General features: G+C 25.5%; 5 protein-coding genes across 8 annotated transcripts in view; 3 read left to right on the top strand and 2 right to left on the bottom strand.

Annotated features, from left to right (window-relative positions):
* Window positions 1-2,785: 2,785 nt before the first annotated feature.
* LOC114124350 (probable cysteine--tRNA ligase, mitochondrial) lies at window positions 2,786-5,521 on the top strand. Its single transcript, XM_027987578.2, has 12 exons — window positions 2,786-2,932; window positions 3,006-3,224; window positions 3,301-3,447; window positions 3,529-3,677; window positions 3,761-3,959; window positions 4,066-4,199; window positions 4,257-4,388; window positions 4,504-4,637; window positions 4,705-4,821; window positions 4,887-4,985; window positions 5,057-5,224; window positions 5,304-5,521. The coding sequence occupies exons 2-12, from the start codon at window positions 3,043-3,045 to the stop codon at window positions 5,367-5,369; spliced, it is 1,527 nt and encodes a 508-aa protein (XP_027843379.2). The 5' UTR covers window positions 2,786-2,932; window positions 3,006-3,042; the 3' UTR covers window positions 5,370-5,521.
* Window positions 5,522-6,145: 624 nt separating this feature from the next.
* On the bottom strand, window positions 6,146-11,569 carry LOC114124354 (transmembrane protein 39A). The gene is made up of 10 exons (XM_027987582.2): window positions 11,191-11,569; window positions 10,333-10,503; window positions 9,666-9,805; window positions 9,493-9,591; window positions 9,320-9,420; window positions 8,696-8,856; window positions 8,076-8,173; window positions 7,271-7,357; window positions 7,093-7,213; window positions 6,146-7,013 (listed from the first exon to the last, which is right to left on the bottom strand). Exons 1-10 carry the CDS (start codon window positions 11,227-11,229, stop codon window positions 6,789-6,791), a joined length of 1,242 nt encoding a protein of 413 aa, XP_027843383.1. The 5' UTR covers window positions 11,230-11,569; the 3' UTR covers window positions 6,146-6,788.
* Window positions 11,570-11,717: 148 nt separating this feature from the next.
* LOC114124343 (ATP-dependent RNA helicase SUV3 homolog, mitochondrial) lies at window positions 11,718-16,675 on the top strand. 2 transcript variants are annotated; one of them, XM_027987571.2, is made up of 15 exons: window positions 11,718-12,027; window positions 12,183-12,409; window positions 12,511-12,733; window positions 13,413-13,581; window positions 13,714-13,825; window positions 13,911-14,080; window positions 14,136-14,252; window positions 14,319-14,476; window positions 14,539-14,680; window positions 14,767-14,925; window positions 14,996-15,175; window positions 15,273-15,421; window positions 15,507-15,697; window positions 15,757-15,878; window positions 16,336-16,675. In XM_027987571.2, exons 1-15 carry the CDS (start codon window positions 11,960-11,962, stop codon window positions 16,450-16,452), a joined length of 2,304 nt encoding a protein of 767 aa, XP_027843372.1. In that variant the 5' UTR covers window positions 11,718-11,959; the 3' UTR covers window positions 16,453-16,675. The 2 variants fall into 2 exon arrangements, with proteins under 2 accessions (XP_027843372.1, XP_027843373.1); XM_027987572.2 differs by lacking the exon at window positions 11,718-12,027 and having other exon boundaries at window positions 12,261-12,409; window positions 12,497-12,733.
* Window positions 16,676-18,276: 1,601 nt separating this feature from the next.
* LOC114124351 (uncharacterized) lies at window positions 18,277-19,702 on the bottom strand. 2 transcript variants are annotated; one of them, XM_050201285.1, is made up of 3 exons: window positions 18,949-19,702; window positions 18,676-18,890; window positions 18,277-18,600 (listed from the first exon to the last, which is right to left on the bottom strand). In XM_050201285.1, exons 1-2 carry the CDS (start codon window positions 19,648-19,650, stop codon window positions 18,696-18,698), a joined length of 897 nt encoding a protein of 298 aa, XP_050057242.1. In that variant the 5' UTR covers window positions 19,651-19,702; the 3' UTR covers window positions 18,277-18,600; window positions 18,676-18,695. The 2 variants fall into 2 exon arrangements, with proteins under 2 accessions (XP_050057242.1, XP_027843380.2); XM_027987579.2 differs by having other exon boundaries at window positions 18,277-18,890; window positions 18,949-19,700.
* Window positions 19,703-19,824: 122 nt separating this feature from the next.
* The window catches only part of LOC114124307 (CAP-Gly domain-containing linker protein 1), a 28,845-nt gene continuing 27,422 nt past the window's right edge, over window positions 19,825-21,247 (top strand). For both annotated transcript variants that reach the window (XM_027987518.2, XM_027987515.2), the window contains exon 1: window positions 19,825-19,983. The gene's annotated coding sequence lies outside the window, so the exon portion shown is untranslated. The remainder of the gene's footprint in view (window positions 19,984-21,247) is intronic.

Below are 21,247 nucleotides of genomic sequence, written 5' to 3'. Positions count from 1 at the left end.
ATTATTGGGGTCAATATTTTGGTATAGGTAGTACTATAGTAAACTAGACTCAATAGAAAATAAAAAATGTATGCAACAAATGTTATAATAACCTGTGTATAATTTACTAGTAAGTCTATAACTAAAAACAAAAAAAGACTAAGCATCAGTTGTGCATATTGTCTTATTTATAATTTATAAATGAAATTGATCCTTATTATTCATTATCTGAGTTTAGACTGAGTATGAATAATATGACTGATTGGTTGTTATTTAGTAGTAGGATTCCTATTTAGCATACCTATGCTTATTTTTTTATTCACGAGGTATAAATCTAATTTTAATACATAAATTCGTATCACATCATTCTGATTTCAAATAAACCAATTTATTTTTTTTTTCAATTATTCTAGCTGTGGATTTTAGATTCTGAACGAAGTGATGAATGTATTGATTTTACAATGATGTGTGTTTTTTTTTTTTTTTTTTGTGTCTGTGTACAGCATAACTAGTCGAAATAATGCTCCAATTTCAAACAATGGGGGTGGTTTCCGATGTAAAAGGGAATATCCTTGGTGCATTATAGAGGTAAAAAGTTAACATTTTCCAACAGTTTTCAAAAAAATCGAGAAAAACAAAAAAAAAATGAAGGAAAAAACGGCAATTTTTACGCAAAACCAGTTTTCGACCAAATCGATTTTTTTTTATGGTTGTAATTCAAAAACTAATTACTGAAAATACTTGAAATTTTCACCAAATGTTAATGTCAGTGGTATCCGTATATAGTTAAATTTTCAAAAAATTTTGACTTTTTTTGAGTTATTTATAGACCACTGAAATTTTCTATTTTTTTGAGAAATTTTTTTAAAGTGTCGATAAAAATTTTTGGATGACCAAAAAGTTTTGAAAATTTAATACAAGGTTCCTTATGAGTTGTTTTTAATGTAGCTAAAAAAAATTAAAAATCGTTAGTCACAATTTTTTTTATAAGCGTTTTTAGTTCAAATTTTTACGAAATCTGTCGAAAACGCGAAAATTTGCAAGTAATTTTGAAGTTGAAAAATCATAAAAATTTTTTCTTTTATAACTAAGTTTTGAAAATTTGGTACAAGGTTCTCCATACATTTTTCTTCAAATATCTGTAAAAAAAACTCTACCGGATTCAGACAAAAAATTTTTATGAGTGTTTGAAATTTAAATTTTTACAAAAACCGCGTTAAATAACAGTTTAGCCTCAAACGATTTTTGATATTTGTTATAATTCAAAAAGTATAAGTCGTAGATACTTGAAAATTTTACCAGTTATTAAGATTCGCGTTTTCTTTACGTGATTTAAATTTCAAAATATTTTGACTTTTTTTGAGCTATTTATAGACAACTGAAATTTTCAATTTTTCTGAAAAAATATTTTTGAAGTGTCGATAAAAATTTTTTGGCCCTATCAAAATACTTGAAAATTTAATACAAAGTTCCTCATATGTTATTCTTATAGTGATTAAAAAATTATAAGAATACATAGGCACAATTTTTTTTTATTAGCATTTGAAGTTCAAATTTTGACGAAAATTCGTCAAAATTATGAATATTTGCGAAATATTTGAAGTTGAAAAATCATAAAATTTTTTGTGTTTATAACTAAGGATTAAAAATACAACACTAACTTTTCCATAAGTTTACCTTCAAGTATCTATAGAGAAAACTCGAAGCATCATTATAGGAAAAATTTTAAGTGCGTTTGAATTTTAAATTTTAACGAAATAGCGTAACGATACCTAACGATTTATCCTCAAATGATTTTAAATATTTGTTATTATTCAAAAATTATAAGTCGTAGATACTTGAAAATTTTACCAGTTATTAAGATTCGCGTTTTCTTTACGTGATTTAATTTTCAAAATATTTTTTAATATAAGCTGGTTTTTTTAAACCACCTTTTTTACCAACCACTAGAAATTATATCCTAGGCTGACAAATCATCTTCGTTCAGAATCGTTTTTCGTATACAATGATAACTATCATTGGATTCAAATTTAACCCTCCTATAATATATAATAATGATCCATACGGCACCTAATGTACAGCAGAGCGGTACTCACTACTCACTTGCCCACTTTTTTTTTATATGTTTATTATACTATTTTAATAAAAAAAAAAATAAGAAACGTAAAAACCCAGAATGCGGACTAAATGTTTATATTAGATTATTATCGTTTTCGTCATCGGCTTGATTATTAAATGTTTAGATTTAGAATATCGATCTACATAATAAAATGCCCTCAGTACCTATACGGCCAGCATGCCTATAGCATCGATATCGATCGTTTCAAAATTTAAGATTTATTGTTGCAATTTGAAACTTCTTGTATAAAGTATCAGTATGCGACGATCACTTCAATAGAGTCAGTTTCACTACTGCGAATCTATAATATGGGATACTATATAATTAATTATTTTTTTTAACTTAAATTAATTTTTCAAATTTTTTTATACATTTTTCAAATTAGTTCATGTTAATTTTTGGTCATGCTTTTTTTTTGCATTTTTAAAACAATCATGTGCTTTTTTTTGTTAGGTACTTTTATTTAAAATCTGAGCCCTACTTAGGTATTAGTCATTACCGAGGTACAACCCTAATACCCTATAAACTAAAGGTTTAGGAAAGTACCAATAAACTATATTTCAACAGTCGTGGTCTAAAACTCTAAAGTTAATAGTCTATAATGATTAATGATTAATGGTATAATCTAAATCAAGTTGCTATATTATACTTGTAATTTTAAAAAAAAAGTGGAATTAATGTGGAATGATAACTCAGATACGTTTGTGATTTGTATGGTTATCTAAATTAATTGTCATTACATTTCTTATCAACTGTTGAATACTTGAATTAGAGTTGTTAAAAATTTAGAATTTTTGTATATTGTCGAATAGTAACTGACTAATGACTACAAGTGTTCGTAATAATTTCACTAGTTCAAACGAAAATCGAATGTTTGAAAATTATAGTTTGATTACTTTGATTACAGAATAATACTGGCCATACGCCTTGTCTAACTGTCGATCATGCGTAATTTTGGTGTTCTCAGTAGTTTGCTGTCCAATCGTTCGTTTTCTACAAACAAATCAAATGTATTGGTGTACAATTGTAAAACTAAGACTAAAGAACCTTTGAAATGTAACAAGCTTCTGAGATGGTACGTGTGCGGTCCCACTGTATACGACTCCATGCATATTGGTCATGCAAGGTTAGTTGTTTTATTTTGATACCTAAATTTCATTAAAAACATTTAAGGAAACAACTTTTGTATACATTTTATTTAGCTGTTACATTAAGTTTGACATTATCAGAAGAATTTTGGAGAATTATTTTCAATTTTCTGTGTTTCAAGTAATGAACATAACTAATGTGGACGATAAAATTATTTCAAAAGCACGCGCCTTAAATACGGATCCACTTCAATTAGCAAGGTTTAGATTTTACTATGTTAATCGTATTTATCTATTTTTGTTTGTAAAATAATTACTAAATCATTTATTTAATATCTTTAGGAATTACGAAGTAGAATTTATTGAAGATATAGATTTGTTAAACATTAAACAACCAGATATTATAGCAAGAGTTACTGATTTTATTCCTCAAGTCTTAAATGTTATTCAAAACTTATTTGATAAAGATTTGGTCTATTCTGCAGCTGATGGTAAGTTTTAAAAATGATTTTAAAATATTTTGGTTGTAAATGTAGAAAAAGCCTTTTAGGTTTAATAGTTTCAATGTAAAAAGGTTCATTGTTTTTCGATACAACTAAGTATAAAAAATATGGAAAGATCGTTAAAGTACCCGAAGTTGTACCTCATATGTTTAAAAGAAGTAATTTAGATTTTGCACTGTGGAAAGCAACAAAACCAGGTGAACCTTCTTGGGATTCACCATGGGGAGCCGGAAGGCCAGGCTGGCATATAGAATGTTCTGCTATTGCTAGGTAGGTATTTACTTATTTAATATTTTACATAAATCTAGTATATAAATGTGTAATTATTATTTTTTTTTTGTAAAGATGTCTATTTGGTTTTATTAAATGTTTACAGTCATTATTTTGGGTCCAGTGTTGATATACATTCTGGAGGAATAGATTTGTTATTCCCACATCACGAAAATGAAGAAGCTCAATGCTGTGCTTACCATAATGTCGATGATTGGGTCAAGTATTGGATACATTCAGGTTTTTATTAAATTATTTGCTTTCCTTTATCCTATAATAAAATTGTATGTTTTACAGGACATTTACACGTAGGAGATAATATTAAAATGTCAAAATCTTTAATGAACACAATCAGTGTTAAAGAACTACTCAAATCATATACTGCGAATCAATTTCGAACATTATGTTTATTATCAAATTACAAAAATGGTAAATATCCTGATATTAAATTTTATATTTTAGCCTATAAAATAGTTTTAGGAGAAGCATTACAATTTGATTTAATCAAGTTTAATCATTAATTTAATCTGCATAAATATTTTAGATTTGGAATTTAATGAAAGTACAATGGATGTAGCTTGTGGAGTGTTAAAAAAATTTGATTGTTTCATTGCTAATTGCTATGCTCATTTAAATAATTACAACAGTAAACATACTCCTGATATTACACTGATAAAAGTAAGAAAACTTAATAATTAAAATAAAACAGATCGTACCTTTCATAAATTTAACACTTTTATTTCAGAAAATGAATGATATTGAAAATGATATATTAATCAATCTAGCAGATAATTTTAATACATCAAAAACTTTAAATTTACTTATTGAACTCATAAGCATATTCAATAAATTACTTACAGTGGTAATTAAAACTTTTATATTATTTTAATTTTAAAAGCATTATTACAGAGCATAATTTAAATTTAGGATTTTCATTTTAATTGTTCGAATTTGGAAGTGATTCAGGCATTAAATTTAGTATTTAAAACATTGGATTCATTTGGAATCAATCTAACTGATTCAAAGGTAATGATTAAAAAAAAAAGTGAACGATAAATTAATTAATATGATTTTTTATTGAATTATTATATATTTAGTTCAAGTCTGATGCTGAAAATATTTCAATTATTAATACTACAGTAAATTTTAGAGCAAAACTTCGACAATTAGCATTACAGTCAAAGTCTGATATTAGAAAACAAGATATCTTAAAACTTTGTGATACTTTAAGGGACGAACTTGCTGTAGCCAACATAATTGTACAAGTAAATTGAAAAAAAAAACAAATAATATATACAATACTTATTTTATTGGATATAATGATAATCATTTTTCTTATTTTAGGACTCTAGTAAATCATCAATATGGAGGCATGAAAAAGTAACAAAAATACAAGTCAAAGAAAATTAAAGTCAAGACCAATTAATTTTCTGTTTACTATAAGTAATAACTCTATTTTACTGTAGCTAAAAGTATGTAATCAACTTTAATTTTCTAATATCATAATTTTTTTTGTGAAATTGATGTACATTAATAATAAACAATAACTAGTGACAATTTAATTAATGTATTTATTTGGTTAACCTAGATTAACCAACAACTGATTTATGAAAATTTTGATCTTGATTTTAAATTTCACCATAATACAAACTATCATTCTGCACTGCATCGTGACTCAACACCCGGGCTTTATACATAAGTGTTTTGAATATGACTTGCATTTTATTTTTAGCCAATTCAAATACAGTAAATTTTTACTATGTTGAACGCCGCTTTTTCAAATTTTCGAACTGCAATGTATTCCCCTTGAAACTACCATTACACTTAAAAATGTTTTGCTCTCGATAACTGCATATAAAATCAATCGTTTTTGTTATCTTGATTATACAAATAACAAATAATTTTTTTATCATTATTAGGTTAATTAAGCACAAGTGTCGTATGCTATCTACAATAAGTTCCATTATTTTGCACAAACTTAATCCACCATTATTATTTTCATTTCTATTGATTTATGTAAAAAATGAATTTTCTTGTTTCCCTTGAGATTTGACATAACGAGAGTTTACTGTATTTTAAAACAGATAATTAAAATTTTACTCAAGATCTGTAAAACTTTCTACAAAACAAAAAAAAAAACTACCTACATAGACAGCTATTGACTATTAATTAAAAACAATATAATATGCTTTTCAGTTTTTAATGTGTGAAATATAATATTATATATTTTTATTTGGTTCAGTAGCTAACATGAATAACAAGTTTGTATTAATCTTAATTTGTTTCAGTACTAAATAATTTAAGGTAAACTTATACAAATATTGAATGAAAGCGTGATGTGATAAATAAACAAATGCATAAAAAAATTTAAAAAAAAAAGATTTACAATGTCGTTTACTTATATTACATTGAAATTCAGTACTTATTACATAATACAAATTTTTTGACTAGATTTGCGTACAAAGTAAAAACAATAATAAAAAAAAAATAAATAATACAAAAAATTAAGGAACTTGCTATCATCACTATATGAGTATTAAAAAAATTGTTGGAAAAATTTAAGGAGATTTACAATTATTGTTACCACAAATATTCACAAATTGAACAAAACAACACAATTTGCTTTAAATACTGTACATAAATTAATAATAAAAATGTTCAGATCTTACATTATAATACAATTTAAATCTAGAATAAATTAATAGTTTTTCATCGTAATACATAGTAGTTTTAAATATACTTATGTCCAATCAATTGATAAAAAATAAAAAATTTACACAAGTCTAATATACCTAATAGTTTTTCTCACTTCAGAAAATTGTTTACAGTTTATTGAGTTTTTTCCTTTAACAGTTTGTATATTTTAGCAGTCATACGATAATTAAACAAAGTCTTACACAATGTGACATAATTTAATAGCATTACAAATGACAGGTAAAATATATGATGCCATTGAAAACTAATGACTAGAGCTATTATTAATACTATCATAAATGATACTTGCATAGAAGCTAATGTAAAAAATACTGTTTCTGAAGGATTACTGAAAATCCTCTAAAATATATATAAAAAAAGGTTTTTAAAAACTTATTACAGTCCAAAATTTTAAAATATATGTTTTATGTATACTTACATAAAAAACTTTATCAGCATTTTTGCCTGGTTCAGCGACATTTGACACTCCTTCGGCTTTATACAAACACTGATTATGTCGAACCAATGATCCTTGTTGCCATACCACTTCTTCTGACCATCTGCAATGTTCTATTAGTTAACATCCAATACATGTACTAAAAAATAGTGATACATACAAATGTATGGGTAAGTGAGGACGATCTAATTTTACTCTCTTCCAACGACCCAAGTGCATAGCTGCTTTGTGTAAGTGATCAAAATACCTAGGTATATTAAAATTATTAAATAAAACTTATGTTATATATTATAATTAAATGACTAAATAATATTTTTTATGTAACATATTTAAAAATAAATAAATAATAAGGTGAGCAAGTGGATACTACTCTGCTGGTGTTAAATGGCACAATGTAACAGATCAAAATTTAATTCAATTCAATCATTGCATACAAAAATGATTCTGAGCAGAGATGGTCTATAGCCTATATCACTAAGTATATTTTATATGTTTATTGATATTAGGTAGTATTAAAGTAATTTATTTTACTATAAGTAATACTTAATTAACATTTAATTTTTACAAAAACATTGCATTTATTATATAATTATTGTAACATATACTTAATATTTACATCATAATTATATTATTTTTAACTTTGAGTCAATACAACCTTGCCTTAAACATCTATAACAAAATAATGGTATGTAATTACACATTTTCAGATATAATATGAAAACTTATGAGGAAAATCATATTCAATTTACAAATCTTATCTACAAAAATTTAAGATTTTATAAACTATTTGTAAATTGTTGTGATTTTGAAAAAAAAAACTGCTTTTTTACTTTAAATATTTTTATAAAAGAAAGTTATATAGAATCTTATATTAAAATTTCAAGAATTTTGACAAGGCAAATACATTTTTATATGGACATTCATATTCTAAAATTTGTATTCTAATAATATAAATTATTCCTTACTTAACAGGATAATAATGAATACATAGCATCATGCCCATAGTCATCATAACAAAAGGAAAATGCATTAACACCCAATGTTCTTCATAGACAACATAAGTCTAAAATACATAATATACATGGAGTTAAACAAAAATAATTTAACTGAAAAAAAATAAAAGGGATAATTATCCAAACAATTAACTAAATTTTAAAGTTATTTGTAAAAATCATTAGAATTATTTCAATAGAATATTAACTGCGAAAAATTTAAAAATACATAATTGTCTCATATTTATATACATTAATTTATACTTTAACCATAATGGTTGGATAATTTCCCCATAAAAAATTATGTAAAAAGCAAAACACAATAAACTGATTTTTATAAATAATGGACTAGCAGTGTTTTCCATAATCGTTAATACAGTGAAATATTATTTAGTTTACATATAAAATGTAAATCTCTCTGTAAAAGACAATTTTAAATACTTCAATAATCTATCTAAATCATCCTTGTATGGTTTATTTTATTAATAATAAACAGATTTTTTTTTTTAATTACCATTACATAGAGATCCACATTTGAAAAATCAGATAATTATGAAGTACTGTGTTTATTTAAAATCAATAAAATAACATACTTGTACAAATACTAGTGGTAAAAAACATGCATAATATGCTGAGAAAAAAGAAGAAAACAGTATTTGGGTTAGTCTATTGTTAAAATCATCTCTCATATTTTCCACTTCTGATCGAATTATTTTTGGGTTTGATGTACATATGTGCATATTTGTATACTGAACTGAAATTGTTAGAAGTTATGATAAATAAGTTACAACAATTGTACTAATGTTACATGATTATAAAACAATTATTGTTAATAAAAGGGTAGCCATTTGTTAAAAAAGGTTTTAATATCAATTTACCAAAAAATTTTTTTTTCTCAAATTACTAGTTTTAAGATAAAAATATAATTTTGATATGCAATTTGGGGGTTAAACTTAGTTTTAAAGTTAAAGCTATTTGAAGTTGTCCATCTATAATTAAAAACTTTAAAGTTTAAATGCATAAAACGCTATACATTTCAGTAAGTATAAATACATCAAATGTTATAATCATATTTTTGTTTTTTTAATTTTTATTCACTTTTTTAATTAATGGCAACCCTAGTTAATAATAATAATAAAAAAAAAATATTTTAGGTTAAATAAACTGTTAATTTAAAGCGATAAAGTATAAATGTTTATAATAGTTTAAAAACTTGCTTAATGGTTTTCCATTGATAATTATTTCTTTTTCGCTAATACACATCATGTCGAAAAATGGACATGCTTTGAAACCATAATAGCATAAATAACCAATAATCCTAAAATAAACCAATAGTTTGTTTTGTAATGAAAACGCTTATTAATTATATAAAAATTGAGAATTTACTTACGGCATAAATAAGTACATAATTATTAAATAATCATACTTGAAATAGAGATCAAATGCCAATAAGGCTAATAAAAGGAATAGTATGACTGAAACAAATAATCTGAAAAAATGTGTATTAAATAATATTTATGTTAAAAAATATTTATTTCATATTTGACATAAAGATAACCTTACCTAATGAACAGTCTGATAAATTTCCAATAATGTTGAGGACATAACATGTGGAAAACCCATGTTATTAAGCAATATATAAATCTTCGACAATGCATAGCCAATATAAATACAACCACTTGATAATCAATTAAATGCATTTTCTAAAAACAAATAAGATAAATAATGTTAATTGTTATGAGATCATAATTTATAAGATTTATTAAAAATATAAAATTTTATGAAAAATAATATTATGAAATATTATGAAAAGTTATTTATTCATTTTATTAAAACAATTTAGCAGTACCTATTATTAGGGAAAACATTTATATAAATTGAGACCGTTATATAAATACCTACCTAACAAAAAAAAAAAAAAAAAAAAATGAATAGGTAATTTTTTGATTTTTAAATAGGCATTATACTTAAGTATAATACTATAAATCAGTAACAAATTTAATTTTTAAAACTTTATTAGGTAACTGAAATTATAATTGGATTATTTTAAAGTTTAACTAATTTCTACATTTTATGTTGGTTCTTATTTTTAATTACATTAATTTTTCTATCATGTCATAACATTAATTATTAATACACAATAAAATAATATGCGCTTACAATTAGTCAATTTTTAACATAATAATTTAAATTTTAATAATTTAAATATTATATTAGTAAATTATCTTACCCATGATGCATAATTTGAATTTGGTAACCACCACACTGATTTATAAATGTTTAAATATTGCAAATATGTGGAAAATGATGCAAAAATCACCATTAACCCTTCAAATGTAATATTGCCATCATTATACATGCGTGGGGATGTGACTCGTGGTAATGTGTCATCAGATTTCATCTAGTAAAACAAAACCTTCATTATCAATACAAAATATGTAGCAATTTTAAAAATTAATTTGAAAGTTGGATCCTTGCAGTAACTTAATGCTTCAAAATATTAGTAAGTACTCTAAAGGTTGCATAATCAATCATAGAATATTTAATAAATCAATGAAGTAATGTCTCTTAATCAATTTTGTAAACAGCTTAGCTTTACAGCATTATATTAGTCATTAATCATAGTCTATGGCACAGATGTAAAATCTAATTTTTCTGGTCTATAATATGTATATCATTATAAACAATAACTAAGAGATTGGCAACTGGTTTCCAGTGTATCTTTTTTATCTGACCCTTACTAGTTACTACATTTTTAAATTAATTTATAAGATTATAGCATTTGTCTGTATTTTATTTTATTTATTTATTTTTGCTTTTTATACTCTTAAACTCACTAGATTTTAAAGTTCTAAAAATTGGCCTTCTAGTAACTTTGAGTTGACCATCCCTGCTATAAATTATAAATAATTGTTCAATGAAGTAATTGGATTTTAACATTTAGTTTTAATAAATGTTCATAGGAAATATAAATCAACACTTGAAATACATTTAGAAAATAGGTACTTTTAAGTATTTAATACTGATTTTATCCATAAAGATACAGAAATTAGGTGTTCATACATATGTTTTAAATTTAACAACTTACTTTTTTTAAACAATCTGCCAAAAAATTAAAAAACTCCATTGTTTCTTTAATGTAAGGAAAACAATTTAGAATTCTTAGTTTGAAATGTTAATAGAAAATAAGTTAATAACTCATTTATTGATTTTTGTGGTGTTCTATATTATAACGTAAATTTAAAGAACGTTTTTCGCTTTCTAGATTCGACTGGTTTTTAATGTGGTATATAGTACAAAACATCATGGTTTTTATAGTAATTAATTAACATTAAGAACAATTTTATTAGTCTTTCTTAAAAATCTCTGAATAAATACTAAATACGTGATGACTGAAATAATGTAATAACTAAATACTAATATTCAGTTTGGAGTTACGGTCTACGGTACCTACAAAGTACTAATGTAGTAATGTATAATAATAATAGTAAATATTGATACACGTGATAATAATATTGATAAAAACATTAATTCGTGGTATAGACCAAATTGACCATGATTGCAGCGGACGAGGGTTAAAAAATATACCCGGTGACTCGGTGATAAGAAAGTTGGAAGGCACATTTTTTTTCAAATATCTATGAATGACTGTCTGTGAGTCCAATATTTGGAATTTTTCAATTAATTGTTTAACGATTGAACTGTAGCAGACATCCATAAAAACACTGGTTTATTTTTATTTTTATTATATTATATTAACTTTAATACATTTTGTTGAAAAATTAATGTCCTGCTAACCTACAGTTAGGTACTACACCAAAGTCGTTCTAGGTGTAATAACAGTGGGATTTTAAAGAATGAATATTTTTGCTTCTTTATGTGCTAATAAGTCCCGTCATTATAGTACATTAATTAAATATCACAGGTATTTCAAGTGTTATGGTTTATTAACTTTTTAATATGTTATTAGTATTCAATGATTTTTACAGATTAATTTAATAATAATATTTCATGTATATTTGTATTTATGTAACTCATCACTTTTTTTTTTAATTATTTAAATTGATTTTACATTTTTAGATATGGCAAACCAAAATTTACTTCTGTATTTATTCAGAAGAGATTTAAAAAAGATGACAATTTATCTACTTTGTTTGTCCCAGTACCTGTAAAACCAAGTCCAGATGATATAAATGTTGGTGCTGAACTTACTGGTAGACTAAATAAAGGCGATCTTTTAAAAGTACTTAATAGATTTTATCAGAAGCCTGAAATAAAACAGTTAGCATTAGAAAATGGATTAGATAGTAAGATACTTTTTTACAACTCTTACCTTACCATAGATATATAAAAATCTTCATGTTCCTATAGGTCAAATTCAATTCACATTATAGTTATTATGTTTTAGATTATTTGCAGCATCAAGCATACATAAGTTTCAGAAGATATTGTCTTGAAGCCAATACATTGCCTGTTGATCTTCATGTAGTCATTAGTGATATTTTACAAGGAGCTGGACATGTAGATGATATACTTCCATATTTTTTGAGACATGCAAAACAAATGTTTCCACATCTTGAGTGTATGGATGATTTAAAGAAAATAAGTGATCTACGATCACCTGCTAATTGGTTAGTTTATTATTTTTATTTTATTAAATTAAATTAAATTAAATTAATAATATTTATTTTCAATAAAGCTGATGAAAGGATATGTCTTAAACTAAACTTAATTTTCTTTTATAAATCAGTCCTATAAAAAATCTTCTATTTCATATCTAATTATATTTTTAAATATTCTTTTAAAAGGGACTAAAATAAATTATAATACTGATAAAAATTTTTCAAGTTTTCTATTACTTTCTATGTTAGACCATATTATAGGAAAAATTAAGTTTTAAATGTTGATTTACTCATGCCAAATAAATTTTCAAATATAATTAAATATTAAACATTGAATAAAACCGTTAGATTTTACAATTCAGTTTATTATCATTTTTAAAAATTGAAATAAATGTTATGATATTTAATCAATTATTGGTATTGGTTATGTTACATTTTCTAAATTTTCATACACACTTATAATTAAGGAATTATTGTATAATTTTCTTAAATAGAATGAATACAATATTCATTAAATATCCATTACACAAATAAACAAATCTAAAAATTGCTTTTATACAGAAGATAAATATCATGTTAAAATATTGATATAGATATCTATTTAAAACATACATAGTTTTCGTACAACTAGGAATTCGTCTAAAGTGTATTAAAGTGTTTTAAATATTATTGTAATAATTTTGTATAGGTATCCAGAGGCAAGAGCTATTAATCGAAAAATTATATTCCATGCTGGTCCAACAAATAGTGGAAAAACATATCATGCTTTGGAAAAATACTTGTCATCCAATTCTGGAGTGTACTGTGGTCCTTTGAAACTTTTAGCTACTGAAGTGTATCGTAAAGCAAATGAAAGAGTATGATAACAAAAATATAATGTGTTTCGATAGTTAAACTTTTTATAATTTTCACTTTTGATCTAGAATATAAAATAAATGACTTAATATATTATATTTATTTTTTTAAATAAGTAATTTTAATTATCTTAGGGTACACCATGCGATTTGGTTACCGGTGAAGAGAGAAAATTTGCCGACGAAAAAAATGAACCTTCTAAACATGTGTCTTGCACTGTTGAAATGGCAAATGTAAACACACCCTGTATGTAAATTATGTATTATTTTTACTGTATATAAAAAAAAAAATTATAATAATGATAAATTCTAAAGATTTTTTTATATTTCAGATGATGTTGCCGTAATTGATGAAATACAAATGATGAAAGATCCTAGTCGTGGTTGGGCTTGGACAAGAGCTTTGCTTGGATTAGTGGCCAATGAAATTCATATTTGTGGTGAAGAAGGTACAGTTGATTTGGTTAAAGGTTTAATGATAACAACTGGTGAAGATGTTCAGGTATTATATTAAAAACAATAGTTTTGTATTTTTGTTAATCTTGATTTTTTGTAAGGTTTGTAGGTATAAACGCCTCACTGAGTTAACTATTGAAAATTCAGCAGTTTGTACTTTGGATAATATTATGCCAGGTGATTGTATTGTTTGCTTCAGTAAAAATGATGTATACACGGTAATTAAATATATTTAATTATGTACGATATTGAAAGTGTTACTTAAAAAATATATATTAATTTAGGTAAGTCGAGGGATAGAATCTAGAGGTATTGAGGTAGCAGTTATATATGGTGGTTTGCCTCCTAATACAAAATTGGCCCAAGCACAAAAATTTAATGACCCTAAAAATTCTTGCAATGTTCTTGTTGCTACTGATGCTATTGGAATGGGGTTAAACTTGTAAGTTGTAAAATTATTTTTTTAAACAATTATCAGTTGCAACATTAGTTTTATATTTTTAGGAGTATTAGAAGAGTTATATTTTATTCATTAATAAAACCAACGTTAAATGAAAAAGGAGAAAAAGAAATGGATACTATTTCAGTGTCACAAGCACTTCAAATCGCAGGTCGAGCTGGACGTTATGGAACAGAATATGAAAAAGTGAATAAAAGATTTTAAAAATATCAGAAACATTATCCATGTGTAATTACTATTTTTGAATTTCAAAACATTGTTTACTATTTAAGGGTTGTGTAACAACATTTAAGCCTCAAGATTTACCTACCTTAAGAAATATATTATCAGAAAAACCTGAACCTATACTTAAGGCAGGACTTCATCCAACTGCTGATCAGATAGAATTATATGCATACCATTTGCCAAATTCTACATTATCTAATCTTGTGGTTAGTGAAATTAAATTATAATTTTAATATGTCTATGCAATTAATTGTATAATATAATTTTTGGTATTAGGATATTTTTATTTCATTATCTACAGTCGACGATTCATTATATTTTATGTGCAATATAGAAGATTTTAAATTTCTTGCTGATATGATACAGCATGTACCATTACCACTAAGAGCAAGATATGTTTTTTGTTGTGCTCCCATAAATAGAAAAATGCCATTTGTCTGCACTATGTTTCTTAAGGTAAGATTAGATAAAAAAATTATTAATATTGTTTAATTAATTATTTTAATTATAGTTAAAATATCTATGTTTAATGTAAATTAAAACTTATTAACAGTATGCAAGGCAATATAGTAAAAATGAATCTATTACGTTTGATTGGTTATGCAAACATATTGGATGGCCTTTCACTATCCCAAAAACTATTATTGATTTGGTACATTTAGAAGCAGTATTTGATGTTTTGGACTTATACTTATGGTTTAGGTTTGTATTGTTTTTTAATTTTAACTATAAAGAAAAATTATTATTGTTATTGTTATTATTATTTTACATACTTTGTATGTTATAGTTATAGGTTTTCTGATCTATTTCTTGAAGCTAATTTAGTGAGAGACATGCAATCAGAATTAGATGACATTATTGAACAAGGTGTAGTTCAAATTACAAGACTGTTAAAAAATTCTGAATCATCTAGCCCAAGCAGTGATTCAATTGAAGAAGAATTTAATGTTGCGAGACATAAACATAACTATTTAAGAGGTATGTATTAAAATCATTAAACAGAAGTGATTAATAATTGTTTATTTAAATTTATGTAGGATCAGATCAAAGAAATTTCAATAAAAATCAATTAGGAAAGGGGAGACTAACAGAAAGACTTTTAGCTCAAGGATTATTGACCCCCAATATGTTAGATGAGTTACAAAAAGAATGGGATAAAGTAAGTATATTGATATTTGTTTAGTATGAACATAATTTCCCTGTTAAACGGGAGAACACTTTTCAAAATATTCACTGATACCTAAGGAATATTTCCTGTTAATCAAAAAGAACTGGACTAGACTTTTCAAAATAAAATATGTGTTACAATTTTTCTTTGTCTGTTGTCTATGTTACTTATTCATGTATAACTGATTGATAAATAATGATAGTGTTTAATGCCCAATGGATCGTCAATTTTATAATTAGAAAAATAAATTATAGATAGTAAAATATTTATTTTTATCATACAAATAAAAAATATTAGTGTTTTAATGAATGCAGGAAAAAAGTAGAACAGTCCCATTTATTTTAATATGCTTGGTATTTTTTTTTTTTGATGTGGTAGGATACAAAATGGAAGACTCTTATGACTGTTTGGTTTTTGATCATATAATTAATAATAAATATATTTTTAGAGTAAAAATAAAAATGAAGATAATATTGAAAGTGATGGTGATAATGATGATGACCCACCTCCACAACCTAATCACCCAAATAATAAAAAACCCAGGAGAAGGAGAAGAAAATATTAAGTAATATATTAATATTATATTGTTTTTATTTTAATATATATACATTATTTGTATGTTATAGTAATTTTTATTTTGTATTTTTTAAGTTAATAAAAATATAGAATCATCATAATAGTGTTTTAAATTATAAAATATTAATCAATTGCAGCAGTAAAATAAAAATTGTATTATTGTATAATAAATAAATAAATGTATTTAAATTAAAAACTCCAGTATAAATTTATCTTATAGTTTTTTTATTACTATTATCTTATAAATAGACAAGATACGTCATATAATCAATCATTAAGATCAATTTAAGATAAAAATAGTTAATTGTATAATGGAAGTAGGATAAGTTAGCTTATAATAATAAAAAATAAGAATGTAAATACGATTTTAGGTCAAGTGTAATAATGTTTGTGTATATGTTTATACTTAATACATTTTTGATACCTAGTATTGTGTATACTGAGTGTGCACATTTTTTGTTATACTTGATTTGAAGTCCAATGATACAGTTATCTTTTATATCAGAAAAAAATGATGTAACCATGTAATTGACTCACTATTAATAACCTAACAATAATTGAAAATAAAACAAGGAAAAATATAAAGTATTACTGTATTAGTACACAATAGTACCTTTGTCTGGAAAATGTGTTCACTATTCGTTCATAAGGTCTAAATCATTAATAAACAGACTAAACATGAATTGTTTAGATTAGACTATTAATTTAAAGCAGTGACTAGTGAGTATACTTTAATTTATTTAAGCCATGAGGTGATCCAATCAGTTTTTATTGTAAATTACAATGCAACTATCAACTATTACAGTCTGCAGCACTATATAGCTGAGATTTGGATCATCCAAAAGTTAAAAAGGCATATTTTTAATAAATTTTTATTATAAATATTACATGTAATTAATGTTTTTTCTGGTCAAATGCCAAATCTTTTGATTCCACTATCAAAATTAACAAAATGAAAACACAGCGAGTTAGACAGTGTTATACAAACACAACATTCTGCGTGGTTAAATAATTACCACAATATAATATCAAATAGTGTAAAATATTCTACATTAAAGTTTTTTTTTTTAAAGACTAACTGAGACAAAAACTATAAGTATTTCATATTTTAATTTAATTTAATATTTTGGTAAAAAATTAATTTTTAATTATTTTCAAAAAATCAAAGATGGGCATTTTGTTGATGAGTTCATTTTTCTGAACATTTTATTTTCATCAAATCTCATGATTTTTAATATATTTTTTTTTATTCAATAAAAAATTAAACTTTTTTACCAAAATACTAAATACTTTTGGTCATTATCTCTATAAATCTTATGAAAAAATAGAATTATGATTATCTCCATTATTTCAGATGTCCCAATGGGTAAATCACGAGACATTGAGTACTAATACTAATATAACATACTTTATATATACCCACAGACTTCTATATAGAATTTTGTGTTTATACATACCTGTTCCTAACCATATAAATGAATTTAACACATTCGTTTTAGTGACCAAACTAAATGTACGAGTTCCACTCAATGCCTACTATACAGCTGAACTCTACCCATTTGACTACCCTTATTAACTTAAATCATTAATATACTTAATAATATGATCTATGATTTTTAAAGGCTATCATAGACCTTAAACCAAAAAAAGAAAAACCTTTTGTGCAGGCACAGGTCATAAAAGTGAAACTTTTGCGACACCAGTTGTTGTGATATCAAACTATTAATGTACTATCTATAGTTACTGTCGTAGAGGTTTTATTTTTATTAATTATTTGCAGAGAATTGTTTAGTAATCTAAATGAGAAGATACATAAAGGGAAGAAAAATATGTATTTATAGAATAACATACAATACTGTTTGGATATGAATATTATTTTAAATTTATTTCTGTTTTCTGTACATTTTAGGTGCTTTGATAGCCTGTTTATTTCGTGTTGATGAATAGCTACAGTCGATATAATCGGTTTGCGGTTTAACTTTTTACTGACTATTCCGTGTAGATAGCTGGTTTGATGAATTTTTCTGCGCTTAATGAGTACTTTTACGCAGTGGTCATCATCGATCTGTTGTGGAAGATTTTTAATCATGGTGTCCACACTAACCGGCACATAGATAATTTGGCCATATACCATAACCTGGTGGTAGATAATCCAGAATGTCAGGAAATTTAAATCCATTATACACTGACACACTTGGAATTTTGTTCTTACTCAAAGAAGAGACACACATATTACAAGCCAGAATCCTCCACAGATTTGTTTGGCAAAATGTTGTGTAAAATTTCTTGGTGTACCTCCACTGGTTGTTTTAAATCTTCTTTGAACCATAATCTATCGCATATTGTATAAACATGGCCAAATGGATTATTTGTAAATTTATCCATAATTTCCTTGTCTAATAACTGAAGCGGCGGAGAGGTCACACTCTATAACAATTGTTTCAGGTTGTAACACTTGTGCAAGATCAACTTGTATACCACTCACATTCATAATTGGAGAGGCAACTGGTCTTTGAACGACAATAGCATTTGCTTCTGCCATCATTTTCAATCGCTGTCTATATTCACGACATCGCTGTGCACATGATTTCTTAGTTATTTTGGTTGTAGTTGAGATCAGATTCACTGCGCATTGAGATAAATTAGCCAGGTGCATATCAGCTTGAACAACTTTTATTTCCTGAGCATTTTCAACAGGAAATTGAGCTTTTCCAGATTGGCCATTTGTTTGTGATAAATAATTATATAAAATGTTATTATCGTCTCTGCTGATACTGGATTGTGGATTGTTTGGATTCACTGTTAGCAATTCACGTGATCCAGAGAAATTCGTCATCGCTTCATTCTCTCCGATAATGGCGACAGCATTTCTTAAAGCCCTCTGTCGAGCCGTATATTTTCGATTGCGTTGTGCTCTTGTTTGTGGTGGCGGTTTTTGTGGTGTCAATAATTTTTTCCGGGCTCTATATTCTCGTGCACGTTCGGCAGGTGTTTTTGCCATTTCGACGTCTATAATTAATAATACAAAATGATAAATTAACAATAACTCGCGGCCTTGAAAATTTACTCCCAGCGCGCTGTGCGCGTATAGAAGGTTCACTTCAAAAGAAAGAATAGGTAGTATAAGACTAATTTTATAGACAATTTTATTCACAGATCCGAGAAATTTGTTCCACCGAAGATCCATATAAATCCTTAATCCATATTTGTTCTATGATAATCACGAACTATGATTATAATCATAAACCGTAAATATCTTATCACATAGTACACTTATTACGGTGACACCAACATCATGTTGGTAATATCACAGAATATTAAATTATTAACCGTTATTATCATTGAAAGAGATAACAAGTTAACTGTACTTGCCAGTTGCCAGTAAGTTGCCTTATATTTATTTTTCCTGAATTATGTATTTTGTTTAAATTTCGTCTATTTTTGTTTTAACTTAATTTTGTTAAGTGGTCTATGTAATAAATAACTAGGAAATCACAGATCGATATTATAAATATTGCAGGTAAGGGAATCCGTATATTTAAATATTAATTATAATTAATTGAATGTATGAAGTAGTCTGATAACATCCATTGTACGTTGTACGTACTACGTAGATAGAAGTAGTCATATTAAATTACCCACGTCCTATACAATGAATGCAATTAAAATGTTCACCTTTTATTTATTTTGTGGTTTTGTGAAGTTAGTTGGTAATTATTGAGGTATAACAATTTTATATGGATATTTTTATGCATCTATTAGAATCATGATTTTAAACACTAGTAATAGCTTCTTTGCATTGAATTACTGATTCTGCTACAATTTCATATTAATGATAACATTATGCTGTTCTCATTATATCAATGTGCATTATTATTATTATATGGTAATAGTATTTATTGTATGTTTGTATGGTATAATGTTTATAATGCAATAGGTTTCCGAAGCATCTTATTGAAATTAGTGATTGTAATGTTAACAATTTTGACATTTTATTTAAAAAATAATTTATCTGGCTTTTGACTGATAATAATTTTGTTCAGTAACTGGTAAAATTGTAGATTTATGCGTATGTTAGTAATCTACTTGTGGATTAAAACAATGTGTTTGGTACTGTAACAATTTACAGGTTATTGATTCATTGTTAATGTCGTACTCAGTAAATTTGCTTTTGTTTACAAAACATTGGAATGTCGAGTACAGTGTATATATTATTTGCATATTCATTATCCAGTAGTTGGGTTTAGATCGCAAAGTAAAGACTAACAACAGTCAACTTTACATTTTTTTTATATAATATAGGTGTAATTGCCTACCTTATAGATTAATAATAATAATTTCACTTATTAATAAATGTTATTGTTCAACTGGTGTTCCACTATGCCTTTTATCTTTAACAATAGAATTACTTAGATAATGGTGTACTGTATTATTTTATTACTTACTCCTTTACATTTATTTAATTATGTTTATGTCGCTAAATTATCTTATTTTATCACCCCAGTTTGAAGAATATGAGAATATGTTGTATGTTTCTAGAACCTGTAAAGTATAACTTAAAATACTTTATTTAAAATGTATAGTACTATTTAAAATTGAGTTTGCTAGACTGATTTGTGTGGTAGGTATAGTCAATCAACTAATCCTTGACAGTTGACTGGATAGTATTTGGTAGAAATATTGACAGCCAGTTGATTTGTAATAATGAAGGAGGATTTTAAATAATTAGGTTATAATTAGGTACTTAATAAAGACTTGTTAGACTTAAAAGCCCATTTTGTTCT

The sequence above is a fragment of the Aphis gossypii genome, chromosome 2 (assembly GCF_020184175.1).
Source record: "Aphis gossypii isolate Hap1 chromosome 2, ASM2018417v2, whole genome shotgun sequence".
Lineage (NCBI taxonomy): Eukaryota > Metazoa > Arthropoda > Insecta > Hemiptera > Aphididae > Aphis > Aphis gossypii.
The sequence above is the reverse complement of the archived record's forward strand: the minus strand, read 5'-3'. Positions and strand labels throughout refer to the sequence as shown.